Below are 14,422 nucleotides of genomic sequence, written 5' to 3'. Positions count from 1 at the left end.
CCAGGTTCTTTAGACATTTGCCTTCCTTCTCCACTGAAGAGAAAAGCACTAAATGTAAAGGGAGAATAATGCTATTTATAAAGGGAAAATAATACTTGCTGCAACGGTTCACAGCTCCAGTATATATTTTGCTGAGTACTCAAATAGCCTGACCCGGCACAAGTGCAATGTGACACAGTGCTGCCCCCATTGCCTGGCTCATGCTTCACTTACCGTATAAATAAGAAAAAGTAATCATATTTTTCAGTTGTGAATACGACTGCTAAGTACTAAATGCAATTGTATAAAATCTCTTTGTTGAAATGTATGAACTAAAGTTGTAAAATGATAATCATCCTTCAGAGATCACCAAGAAAGAGCTGGAATTGACTGGTTACACAGAAGAGAGTGAAACATCAGATACTGAAGAGAATGAAACCCCAGACATTGGCGATGATGTATCCTTGACAGGTATACTCTTTCTGGATTTCGTGTTTCCTTATTGTTGTCCCTAGGAAATTATTTTATTTTTCCTAGTAGACTTTCTATAGTACAAAAATAAGGCAGATATCATCATAATATTGATAACCATATCCACAGTTTGGAAACATGGTATGATATGGGACAAATCACACAATAAAATACTAGAGTCATTACACATCATAGAATAACTGGTAAAAAGGTATGGTAAGGAATATCATTAAGGCTTAGCATTAATATTGTGCAAATAGTGGTAGCCATTGTAAGGTTATTCTGACAGGTATGGGAATTGTTTTTGGTAGTGTTGATCTCGTTTCTGAAAATGGCTTCCTTAAAATTATTTTGTAGACTATTTACTAATCTTGCTTTTGGATATATTGGATCAAAGTAGTGCATGCAGTGCATGATACCGAAGGTATAGGCTACCACCTTTGGTGTAGTGCTCTATAGGTACTACTTTTGCATTTCCACTTACTTTAAAATATTTTTGTTGATTAATCACATATTAACGGTTGTGTTCCACAAATCATTTTATAAAGCTGCTTACATGAAAATTCCTTGATGTTAAGCAGTTTCTTCATTTTCATGAGAAATTTATACTTCTTAAACCAGTTTTAATGTTAATAATATTAACAGGAAACATGGTTAACAAAGAAGGGGTTGGCCAGAAAGTAAGTTATCAGTTGATGGAATCTGTTTTCACTTTATACGTTTTTGATAAAATTTAATGCTAGTTTAATTGTTACTACTGTCTATAAACAAGTCCAAATTGTGTAGAAATTAAATTTAAGAACATTGACATTAAAATTTTGCCTATCCATTCCCTGTGGACATTTGTTGAAAAGACTGTAAGCTTTGTCACGAAAGTATCTACTCTGTATGTACAGTGATGTTTTAGTTCTGTTGTAAATGGTGTGAATAGCTCAAAAGAAATTATGTGCACAATTACAGTATAAAAAAAAAAAACTAGGCTTCACGTTTATTTATTAAGTGGACCTATATCATGAGTACTGAAACACCTGTTGAGGATGTGTGTTACAGTGTGCAGCAGTAGCCCACAATTTGACACTGGGCGTTCATGCATTCATGCAGTTAGACAGCTGTTTAGTTGTCATACCCATTCTTCTGTTTGTATAAATGTACAGTTGCCATGTCATATCCTATCTGTGCTGCAGTCCCCCCTTCCCCCTGCAGGTCTGGGGTTAGAATAGGCCCGAGTTATTCCTGCCTGTCGGGGAAGACATCTCTCCCACTTTTTGGCTCTATAAGTTCAGGTCCCATTATATGATTTGACCTGCTACTTCCCAAATTCTACAGAAGTGTGGGCCGTATGGGGAAGGAAGCCTTACGTGGTGCATGAGTTATCCATAGTGCACTTACATTCCATCTCCTGAACCTCTTGTTGTCATGGCTTTGCATCTCCACCTGCAATTCAACTATGTGGGTGAGGACACCTTCCGGGGTATGTCATCTTCTTCTGTTGTCTCCTGTCCTCTTTCACCCCCATGACAATCTTGGATTTCTCTGCGCCCAATATCCAGCACGATAGCCAGTCTGTTGTGGTGGGGCTGTCAAGTACCCATTTGTTGTAGCCCCCTGACAACACAGGGATTGCATTGCTGATGCCTGAGCTGCAAACTCCTCATGTATGCTAAGGAGCAGGTGCCTGTCTTCCTGGATCATTAGGACTCTCAGCCAGGTGGTCTTTGCTGTGTCTGGGTGGCGCCCTTGGGTAGAGCCCTGATCAGAGTGGGTGGCATCGGGGTGGATGAACCACAATGAAGCAGACTAAGTCATCTTTTGCTGGAGACCGAATGGCACTAGTAGTCTCTAACAAATGAAAGATTGATTTCAATGCTGACAAGTATGACCCTAAATCATTCCCCTCCATAGCAACACCTTGGGAGGAACGCAGGGCTTAAGAGCGACTGGACCCTTATTCGCCAAGTTACTTAGTTTGCAGCAGAACTGATGGGTACTGCTTTCTGGAAACAAAGTCTCTGTTTTTTTGTTGAGCATCTGGAGGATAAGTTTGGGGTAGTGACAGCGCTGTCCAAAATACGCTGTGGGTCAGTTTGGATTCAGACGGCACCCCCAACCCAGTCCTGGGCGTTATTCACCTGTGACAAGCTGGGTGATATTCCTGTTTCGGTACTCTCACAAAAGCCTCAATATGGTCCAGGAAATTATTTTTCATCGCAACCTCCTGTTACAGTCAGATGATGAGCTACATACCAATTTAGAACGGCGGAGTGTTCATTTCATACAGCGCATTTACAGGGGACCCAAAGACAACATGGCTGCCACTGGTGCCCTCATATTGGCCTGTGAGGGTGATTCATTACCTGAAAGAGTCAAGGTGATGGTTTCCGATGTGACGTCAAACCCTATGTCCCTCCCCCTATGCGGTGCTTTAAGTGCTGGAAATTTGGGCACATGTCCTCGTGGTGTCCTTCCAGTGCCACATGTAGAGACTGCAGAAGTTCGCTGCATCTGAATACTCCATGTGTGCCTCCTCCCACCTGTGTGAATTGTGGACAGCCACCTGTGTGAATTGTGGACAGCATCACGTCCCCGGCTCACCGAACTGGCCGGTACTGTAAAAGGATCGCAAAATTATGGAGTACAAGACCCTGGACAGGCTATCTTACCACGAGGCTTAACTCAAATATGACAGACGAAACCCTGCACCCGTGCTACCTTCATATAAACCGCCGCGACGGCGTTACCATCGGTGACGCCATTACGCCCATCATCTAAGGTTACTCCAGTGGGCCCTCAGGGCCGCCCATCTTCCTCCCCTGTCCAGTTGGCAGGGGGCACACCTTCTTCTGTTACTCCCAGAGCTTACTTTGGGAGCATTACCCCCACCCCCACCCCCACCCCCACCCTCCCCAGTGCTGAGGACATCGGTCCCCTCTCCCCAGCCGGAGAAGTAAAAGCCTCCTCCGGCTCCTCTTATGCAGAAGGGGTCCCTTGGGTCTCTACAATCCACAGTCCCCTTCCTCCCCTCCTCTCAGTGGTCCAGTGGACACCAGCCGATGGTTTGAAACAGCCACTGGCTGCTGGTCGAAGGGCTTCAAGATCTTCCTCTGTCCCTGAAGCTACTGCCGAGAAGCCCTCCCAGCAAGCCCCTAAGGAGCGGCGAGAGGGCAAAACTTCAAAGAAGGAGTCCCCTAAGAAATGGGAGCCTTCAGTGCTCCCTGCATCAGTACTCCCCCACGGCTCTGTGTCTGAGGACAAGGTGGAGATTCTGGCATCCCCTGAGAACCTATATCTAGCCGACACCTTGGATGCAGTGATGCTGGATGCCAACACTCAAGTGGCGAGAGGTGATGCTGAGGCCTAATTTGCCTTCTTGGTCACTGCATACAACCCCAGATGACAGAAAGCATCATTCTCCAGTGGAACTGCGACAGTTTTTTCTTCCACCTGACGGAGTTACATCAACTCTTACGCAGTACACCTGCCTTTTGCATTGTCCTTCAAGAGACCTGGCTTCCCGCAGTGCGGACCCCCGCCCATAGTTGCTACTGGGGGTACTACAAAAACTGTTCTGCCTGTGACCGGCTGTCAGATGGAGTATGTATTTTCATCCTTACCTCTGTCTGCAGTGAACCTATGACCCTTCAAACACCTTTAGAAGCTGTGGCTGTCAGGGTGAGGTCAATGCAGGACATTACCATCTGTAACATCTACCTCCCTCCAGATGGCGAGGCACCACCCCATGTGTTAGCTGCACTCATTTTGAAACTACACCCCCCCCCCCCCTCCACACACACACACACACACACACACACACACACACACACACACACACACACACACACTCTTTTTCTCCTTCTGGGTGATTTCAATGCCCATAGCCCTTTGTGGGGTGGAACCAAGGTTAATGGCCATGGCAGAGTTGTTGAGGACATGCTCACTCACCTCAACCTTTGCCCCCTCAGGACAGGTGCCCCCACACGTTTCAGTGTGGCACATGGCACATATTCGGCCATTGATCTCTCGGTTTGCAGTCCTGGCCTTCTCCCATCTATCCACTGGAGAGCACATGATGACTTGTGTGCTAGTGACCACTTCCCGATCTTCATGTCACTCCCCTGCCGTTTCGCCCCCGGCCACCTACCCAGATGGGTTTTAACCAAGGCAGATTGGGAAGCCTTTATTGCTGCTGTCACCGTTGAGTCTCCCTCCCACATGGTGCCATCGATTTGATGGTTGAGCAGGTCACTACAACAATCGTTTCTGTGGCAGAAAATGCCATCCCTTGTCTTAGGGTGCCCCTGGCAAAAGATGGTACCTTGATGGTCGCTGGAAATTACTGAGGCCATTAAAGAGCATAGGTGAGCTCTACAGTGGTATAAGCGGCACCCCTCCCTGGAGCACCTAATAGCTTTTAAATGGCTCCGTGCCCGCATTCACCAGCTTATAAAAAGATGGAAACAGGAGTGTTGGGAGAGATACGTCTCGACAATTGGGTGCCATACGTCATCTTCCCAAGTCTGGACGAATATCAGACTTGTTTATGGGTTCCAAACCCAAATACGTGTCCGTGGCGTTACCATTCATGGCGTGTTATCTACCATTGCAAACGCAATTGCTGAGAACTTGGCTGAGCACTATGCTTGAGCCTCTGTGTCGGTGAATTACCCCCCAGCCTTTGGCATTCGCAAATGGCGAATGGAAGGGAAAGTCCTCTCATTCTTTACACGACACAGTGAACCCTATAACACCCCATTTACAGAGTGGAAGCTCCTCAGTGCCCTTGAACATTGCCCCGACACAGCTCCTGGGGCAGATCAGATCCAGTCAGATGATTAAACAGCTCTTGTCTGACTACAAGCGCCGACCGCTGTGGCCGAGCGGCTCTAGGTGCTTCAGTTTGGAACCGCGCTGCTGCTACAGTCACAGGTTTGAATTCTGCCTCAGGCATGGATGTGTGTGATGTCCTTAGGTTAGTTAGGTTTAAGTAGTTCTAAGTCTAGGGACTGATGACCTCCTATGTTAAGTCCCATAGTGCTTAGAGCCATTTGAACAAGCTGACTACAAGTGCATCTCCATGTCATTTTCAACCGGATCTGGTGCAATGGCAGCTTTCCATTGCAGTGGCGGGAGAGCCCCATCATACCAGTGCTCAAACCCGACAAAAACCTGCTTGATGTGGATAGCTATTATCCCATCAGCCTCACCAACATTCTCTGTAAACTGTTGGAATGTGTGGCGTGTCAGCGGCTTTGTTGGGTCCTGGAGTCACGTGGCCTAATGTCTCTGTGCCAGGGCGGTTTCCGCCAGGGTCGCTCTACCACTGATAATCTTGTGTCCCTTGAGTCTGCTATCCGAACAGCCTTTTCCAGGCACCAACACCTTGTTATTGTCTTTTTTGATCCACGCAAGCATATGACACCACCTGGTGACCTCATATCCTTGCCACATTATACAAGTGGGGTCTCCAAGGCCCACTCCCGATTTTTATCCGCAATTTCCTGTCGCTTTGTACTTTCCGTATCTGAGTTGGTGCCTCCCATAGTTCTCCCTATATCCAGGAGAATGGGGTCCCACAGGGCTCTGTATTGAGTGTATCTCTCTTTTTAGTGGCCATTAACGGTCTAGCATCAGCTGTTGGGCCGTCCATCTCGCCCTCTCTCTATTTCTGCATTTCGTACTGCTCCACCAGTACTGGTGTTGCTGAGCAGCGCCTACAGGGAGCCGTCCACAAGGCGCAGTCATGGGCTCTAGCCCACAGCTTCCAGTTTTGGGCCGCAAAGTCGTGTGTTACACACTTCTGTCGGTGTCGTACCGTTCATCCAGAACCAGAACTTTACCTTAATGACGATTCACTCACTGTAATGGAGACATTCGATTCTTATGACTGATTTTCGATGCGCAATTGACTTGGCTTCCTCACCTCTGTCAGCTTAAGTGGAAGTGCTGGCAGCACTTCAATGCCCTCTGCTGCCTGAGTAACACCAATTGGGGTGCAGATGACTCTATGCAGCTTCAGCTCTGCAGAGCCCTTGTTCAATCATGCCTTGACTATGGGAGTGTGTTTTATGGCTCGGTGGTGCCCTCAGTGTTGCGTTTACTCCATCCAGTGCACCACTGTGGCATTTGACTAGCGATGGGATCTCTTAGGATGAGTCCGGTGACCAGCGTCCTGGTGGAGGCTGGAGTCCCTCCATTGAAGGTTAGGGAGGCACAACTGCTCGCCAGTTACATTGCACACATTCATAGTTCTCCTGCACATCTTAATTACTGTCTCCTTTCTCCACCCACAGTGATTCATCTCCCGCATCGGTGGCCCAGGTCAGGGCTTACAATTCAGTTCGCGTCCGATCCCTTCTATCTGAACTGGAGTCCTTGCCTTTACCACCTATACACGAGGTCAATTCCCATGCACATCCTTGGTGTAGACCTAGGTCGTGGTTTCGCCTGGACCTTTCACATGGCCCTAAGGATTCAGTTAACACTGCGGTTCTCCGCTGTCATTTCCTCTCGATTCGTCACATGTACCAGGGCCATGAAGTGGTTTACAGCGATGGTTCGATGGCTGATGGTCACGTCAGCTTTGCGTATGTCCATGGTGGACATATTGAACAGCATTTCTTGCTTGATGGCTTCAGTGTTTTCACTCCAGAACTGGTGGCTATATATCATGCTCTTGAGCACATCCTTTCATGCCCTGGGGAGTCTTCTGTGTACCGACTCCTTGAGCAGTCTACAAGCTATCGACCAGTGCTACCCTCGTCATTTTTTGGTAGCAACCATCCAGGAGTCCATCTATGCCCTGGAACGGTCCAGTTGTTCAGTAGTGTTTGTGTGAACCCCAGGTCACGTCAGCATCCCAGGCAACGAACTTGCCGACAGCCTGGTCAAACTGGCTACACGGAAACTGCTTCCGGAGATCGGCATCTCTGAAACTGATATGCATTCAGTATAATGCTGCAAGGTTTTTCAACTTTGGGAGACGGAATGGCATAATGTCAGTATACACAACAAACTGCGTCCCATTAAGGAGACTACGAATGTGTGTCAGTCCTCCATGTGGACCTCTCGCAGGGACTCTGTCGTTCTCTGCTGGCTCGGCATTGGCCACGCTTGGGTGACACATGGCTACCTCCTGCGCCGTGAACACTCACCTCGGTGTCGTTGTGGCACCCGGCTGACAGTGGCCTATATCTTGTTGAGCTGTCCTCCTTTGGCTCCCTGTGATGGACTTTTTAGTTACTGGATTTTTTACCATTACTTTTAGCTGACAACGCCTCATTGGCTAATTTAGTTTTACATTTTATACATGAGGGTGGGTTTTATCATTCGATCTAAGTTTTAGTGCATGTCCTTTGTCCCTTTGTGTTCTCCTCACAATTGCTTTTAGGCTGGATGTTTTAATGTGTCGCAGATTGGCTGGCTTATCCTTTTTATTCTAGTGGTCGGCCAGCCAAGGGCATTCACTCCCTTGTTTTTATCCCTTCTATCTGTTTCTTGCGTCTCTCTGTGGTTTGCTTGTCTACTTTTGTCCATTTTAGTGTTTGTTGCCCTTCTGTTGTTCACGTGGTTTTTCCTTTTTTCTGGCTTTGTGTTGTATGTCTCGTTTGTTTTATTCCCAGTCTTGTGGAATTATTTTTATCGGAATGAGGGACTGATGACCTAGTAGTTTGGTCCCCCCCCCCCCCCCCCCCTTTTAAACCAACCAACCAACTAACTGCAGTTACCATGCAGCGTTCCATGAAGGTACGAGTACTAGCCAGCTGTCCACCAGCATGAAGAGTCACAGTCTAACTGTGGCTAACAACAAACTAGCCCATCCATTTGCTGAATGTACTGCACACTACAGTACCTGTGACCTCAACTGTTACTTTTATATTCATGTCATTTAGATACTCCATTCTAGCATGTTCTTAGGAACCTTTCTAGACTCCAACCACATGACAGCATATAGAAAGTTGGGAGGGGGCGGGGGGATGATTTATTATGTGTTTATACCACCCATATTTTACACAACTGAATTTTATTTGATCCTGTAGCATTACATTGCGTATTGCAAGTGTAGATGTTATATAGGACATATCCCTAATTCCTTAAGAAGCAACGATTTTGATTACACCTTCTTAACACCATTTATTTTAAAAAACAATACATGCAAATTTAATTTAACAGGTATTCTGTAACACTAAAATTCTTTTTCCATTAGATAGTCTTTGAGTTTATTTGGAAAGTCAGGGTCATGTATACTGTCATGTAGGATCTTGGGCAAACTTCTTAGTAACCTGATACCTGAGTACTGAGGTCCTTTTTCAAGGGCTGTAAGTTGGTGCAGTTTGCTCTTTATCTCCTTCTCCTTCTGTGTGTTGTGGGTGTGCACACTAGCATTTGTAATCCCATACGAACTATCTTTTGTGATATACATTATTATATTAGATGTTTTTAAAGACACAAAAGATAATATACCTAGTTTTTTAAAGCAGTTGCTACATGTTCAAAAATCCTTCTTGAAATGTTACTCTTTTCTCCCATCAATGTGGACACTTTGTATGCTGAATTCCGTAGTTTCCCCACACTACAGGTACAGTTCGAACAATCCATGGTATACTGCACACAGAAACTTTTTTTTTTTTTTTTTTTTTTTTTTTTTTTTTTTTTTTTTTTTTGCGTGTTGTGATAGCTGCTTTGTTATGAATATGATAGAGGTGCATTTATTGCAGTCAGAATTAATAGGCGGTTTGCATTTTAGGTCATTATTCACACCAGCAAATAGAAATTTAGTAGAATCTACTTTTTTCCAGTCGTGTTTAATCCTCTTCTAAATCCCTACAATCAGTCCTCCCTTTGTTTCTGAACACTGCTTATATAGTCTTCTTGCAGTTTATTACAGTTTATTTTTGGTGTGCCATTGGTCTGTATCGTTTGCTGAAATATGTGCTCTTTTCACTGTTCAGTATTGTCACTATTCAGTATTGTTGTGTCATCTGCATACATAATTTTTTTTTGTTTTGCCTTTCTGTTCTCCATCTGTGTAATTTTTAAACAGATTTAACAGCAATGTCCTCATTACTAAACCTTGCGGCACTCCCTGTTTAATCTATATCTACACTTACATCGATACTCTGCAAGCTGCTGTACGGTGCATGGAGGAGTGTATCCTGTACCACTGCTTGTCATTTTCTTTCCTGTTCCAATCACAAATAGAGCGAGGGAAAAATGACTACCAATGTGACTCTGTGTGATCCGTAATTTCTCATCTCTTATTTTTATTGTTCGTATACGCAACGTACGTTGCGGCAGTGGAATGTGGATTCCCATTTGAGTTCCCGAAGCATCTCTGTAACACGTTTTATTTGAATGTACCAGTAACAAATCTAGCAGCCTGCTTCTGAATTGCTTCGATGTCTCTCTTCATTCCAACCTGCTACAAATCCCAAACACTGGCACCAGTGTCCTATATGCTGTCTCTCTTACAGGTGAACCACTCTTTCCTAAAATTCTCCCAGTAAATCGAAGTCAACCATTCACCTTCCCTACCAGTTCTCCGACATGCTCATTCCACCTCATATTGCTTTTTAACATTACACCCAGATATTTAAACGACTTGACTGTATCAATCAGTACACTATAAATGCTATTTCCGAACATTAAAGATTTGATTTGCCAACTCGTCTGCATTATCTTACATTTTTTCACATTTAGAGGTAGCTGCCATTCGTCAGAGCAACTGGAAATTTTGTCTAAATCATCTTGTTTCTTCGTACAGTTACTCAACTTTGACACCTTACCATACACCATCAGCAAACAACCACAGATTGCTGCCCACCCTGTCTGCCAAATCGTTTATGTGTATAGAGAAGAACAACAGTCCTGTCACACTTCCCAGGGGCACTCCTAATGATACCCTTGTCTCTGATGAACACTTGCCGTCGAGAACATCATACTGGGTTCTATTATTTAAGTAATCTGTGTGTCACTCACATATTTCTTAACTTATTCCTTATGCTCGTATCTTCTTTAACAGACTGCAGTGGAGCACCATGTCAAATGCTTTCCAGAAATCTAGAAATATGGAATCTGCCTGTTGCCCTTCATCCATAGTTCTAAGCATATCATGTGAGAAAAGGGCAAGCTGAGATTCACAGGAGCGATGGTTTCTAAAATCATGCTGATTCATGGACATCAGCTTCTCAGTCTCAAGAAAGTTCGTTATATTCAAACAGAGAATATGTTCAAGAATTCTGCAGTAAATAGAAGTTAGGGATATTGGTTTGTAATTTTGCGGGTCCATTCTTTTACCCTTATTATATACTGGAAATCTGCACTTTTTTCCTGTTGCTTGGGACTTTGTGCTGGGCGAGAGATTCACAATAAGTGCAAGCTAGGTAAGGGGCCAGTGCCATAGAGTACTCTTTGTAAAATGGAACTGGGACTCCATCCAGACCTGGTGATTTATTTGCTTTCAAATTTTTCAGTTGTTTCTCTGTGGCAGGCACACTTATTACTATTTAGTCCATATGGCGTTTGTCCGATGGTCAGCTGATGATGAATGATTTCTTGAATGTGAAATTTAAAACTTCGTCTTTCGTTTTGCTGTCTGTAACTGCCACACCAGACTGGTCAGCAAGGGGCTGAATGGAAGCCTTAGATCCACTTAGTGCTTTTATGTAAGACCAAAATTTTCTCGGTTTCTCTGCCAAATCATTTGCTAAGGTGTGAAGGTGGTAGTTGTTGTTATATGCTTTGGGCATTGACCTTTTCACAGACACAAGAATCTCTTCTAACCTTCACTTGTCGTCATACATGCATTCCCTTTTGAACTGAGAGTGCAACAGCCTCTTCTTCCTCAGCATCCACTGAATTTCGTTATTAAACCAAGGATGGTCTGTTCCATCCTTTATCCACTTACTAGACACATAACTCTCGAGACCACGATTTACAGTCTGCTTAAACTTTGTCCATAATTCCCCTACATTCATCTTACTGGAATTAAATGATGCTAGTTCACTGGCTAAGTGAGATGCTAATAACTGCTTATCTGCTATATCTAGCAGAAACACTCTTCTAGCCTTCTTGACTGATTTATTAACTTTTGTAATCATAGTTGCTAAAATGACATCATCATCGCTAATCCCTGTTTCCATATTGACATTGTTGATAAGGTCCAGCCTATTTGTAGCTACAAGATCTAAGACATCCCAGTCTCGGCAACATAAAGTCAACTCCAACTAGTATTGCGTTATCTGGGTATTTACGCACTGTTGACCATAGACTTTCTGTGAATGGCTCTAGAACTGTCACAGCAGAATCGTGTGGCCAGTAAAAACATCCAACAGCTAAGTTGGTTTCCCCTACACCTGTTATACGCGACTAGATGTCTTCACTGTCACACACAACTTCAACCTCAATAGAGGCAATATTTTTGTCCACTGTAATGAACAATCCCTCTCCTATGGCCTCTAATTTCTCTTTCCGATATGCATTCCACAACTCGCTAAATATCTCAGAGTTTTCCAATTCGGCTTTCAGTCACTCTCAGTCCGTGGAATAATTTGAGCGTGAGCGCTCTCCTGGCAGGAAGTAAATTTGGGAACCTTATTGCGAATACTTTGGCAGTTTCTTGATAAAGTTGTGACACTCAAAATGTCTTTACTGAATGCCTTTTTGATTTCCCTTACTGCATATCAATTTGCGAGTGTTCATCAGAGCACCTCAGACTACTGCCTCACTTAAAAAAAAACCTCATGTGCACTCCACGAGTACTCTTGCTACCTGAGTAGTGCTTCATTTGTGTGTTGCACCCTGCTACCTGAGTAGCTGTCTCGTTAGTGCACCCCTGACCTATCAAGGGGAGTCCAACAAATCCCCACACAATAACACAGGTCTAGAAATCTGCAGCCAGGACTGTCACAGAGTCGACAATGCATGTGGTTGGGAACCTCCACTTGGCTCTCTACCAAAGGATCTCGATCAACTCTGGTAACGATGCTGCAAATTGTGAGCTCTGCTTGCACCCCGAGTGCGAGGCCAGCAGTCTTCATTACCTTTACAGCCGCCTGTATGATCTGAGGATCACCTCAGAATCCATGCGACAGGCGTCGTTGGTGCCAATGTTAGCCACAACGTACAGATGACTGCACCCTACATGCTTGATAGCCACAGTGAAGACTGGCTCCACATCTAGGATGAGGGCTTCCCAGCAGACATACGGAGTGCACATTGGCTTTCTTTCCAGAACTGAACACTATCTGCCTAAGGGGCTCCATAACGTTCCTAACAATGGATCTTCCAATAACAAGTAAACCATTTCCCACGTGTGCTTGCTGGGGCCCTGCTGAGGGAGCGGCCACCTGTCCACTCACAGGGTGAATGGACAAGGCCAGGTGGCCAGTCTCCACATTGGCCTTCCGCTACGAGTGACACAAACACATTACTATCGGCCACTCACCGTGCTGTGAGAGCAGATCCACCGTGTCGGGTGCGGTAGGAGGTGCCTCAGAATCAAAGCCCTTGGGCAGAACAAGCAATATCTGAGGTGACCCATGTGATGCACCAGATTCTCGCCACTGCTATTCCCTGAGGCAGCAGCCTGAAGGTGACTGACCATAGCCGAAAGCACATTCAGCTGTTCGTGAACTGCGGCCAGCTCTTCCTGCATCCGCACACAGCATGCACACATCCAAGCCATTCTAGCAAGACTAATTGAAGAAGTGAACTATAAAAGCAGACAATTCAAGATATGCAACTTGCTACCCTTCTAATGTGTCACCAATGGGTGCTGTTGCGTTAATGACCTACCTAGCAGGTGTTCAGTGAGCAACTACTGCGCTACAGACTGAATGAATTCACGTTTACAAAAATGTGAGATTAAACCTCTTAAACAGAGAAACATGCACAAAATTTAATAAGTATACTATGAGGAAAATAGAAACAGATAAACACTTAACTTGCCGCTCTGTACTTGTACTCGTATGTCAGCCAAGAGCTAGAGCCTGACTTCGGTTTCCAACTGATTTGTGTTCCCTATTGATGCATACTGTTTCCTGTTGCCTAGGTATGATTCAGGGAGTATATGCCACGGGTCAACCGGGAAACCCAGGAAAAAACTGGGGAATATCTGGGTATTTTTCATTGTCTTAGTCTGCAGTTTAATTTTTGTAATCTTGATGGTAAGAACTGGTACTTTAACAAATAATTTTATTTTAGCCTGCTACTGCAGAACAACACTGCAGCAATGTAACATAAACGAGAGAATGATACAAGAATAAAAATTTAGTTGCAACGAAAATGCGCCATTTACAACAACAAAAAACAGTGCACAGGTGAGTGTCTGCTGACAGCAAAATGTGTCAAATGCTTTAGGGTCAAGACTGTGCAATACTTTCTAACAAGAAACTGCTTTCAATGGGCGTGATGTCACAACTGTTTACAATTTTAGGTTCGTTTGAGCAATTGCCAGTCGGCTTGCGCATGTGCAGAGAACTGCCTTCTCCCGTTTCTGGCTCCTTGAAGTGTGGCTGTTATTTGTATGAGAAGTAGTAGCAAGCAGGCCGATACTACTATAAAAATTTTTCTTACGTGCCCTAGCTGCCAGCTTTGTGCATGTGCAGAGCAGTCTGTTTTGTTGTGGGTAGGGTGGGGGGTTAGTCTCCATGTGACCCATGTTTACATTTTGTGATTTTGCTGTTTTCTCTTCGTTTACAGCTTTTACGTCAAATGAAAACAAAAGAATTCGTGTGCTGGTAGCTGTCAGGTGAATTAAAATATATTCACAGTATTTCAGAAGATTAAAATATGTTATTAGTTTCAGTTTTCTGATTTTATTTGCATGTTATTAGCAATCAAGCATTAATCATCTTGTAGAACAATGGAGTTATTTGTGTATTTGCTAAAGAAATTTGGCTCCTATTAATCTTTTCTGCAGAGGCAATTTATTTTAAACAAAGTGTTTCATTCCACGCTGTGGGCTAGTTTCAACTGT

The 14,422-nt window shown here is 44.4% G+C and overlaps 1 protein-coding gene across 4 annotated transcripts in view; it reads left to right on the top strand.

Annotated features, from left to right (window-relative positions):
* The window catches only part of LOC124607036 (tonsoku-like protein), a 276,592-nt gene that overhangs the window by 124,616 nt on the left and 137,554 nt on the right, over positions 1–14,422 (top strand). For all 4 annotated transcript variants that reach the window (XM_047139207.1, XM_047139205.1, XM_047139204.1 and 1 more), the window contains one exon: positions 343–450. In XM_047139207.1, coding sequence (XP_046995163.1) covers positions 343–450 — 108 coding nt within the window. The remainder of the gene's footprint in view (positions 1–342; positions 451–14,422) is intronic.

Source organism: Schistocerca americana, chromosome 3 (assembly GCF_021461395.2).
Source record: "Schistocerca americana isolate TAMUIC-IGC-003095 chromosome 3, iqSchAmer2.1, whole genome shotgun sequence".
NCBI lineage: Eukaryota > Metazoa > Arthropoda > Insecta > Orthoptera > Acrididae > Schistocerca > Schistocerca americana.
This window is presented reverse-complemented; position numbering and strand designations above follow the sequence as displayed.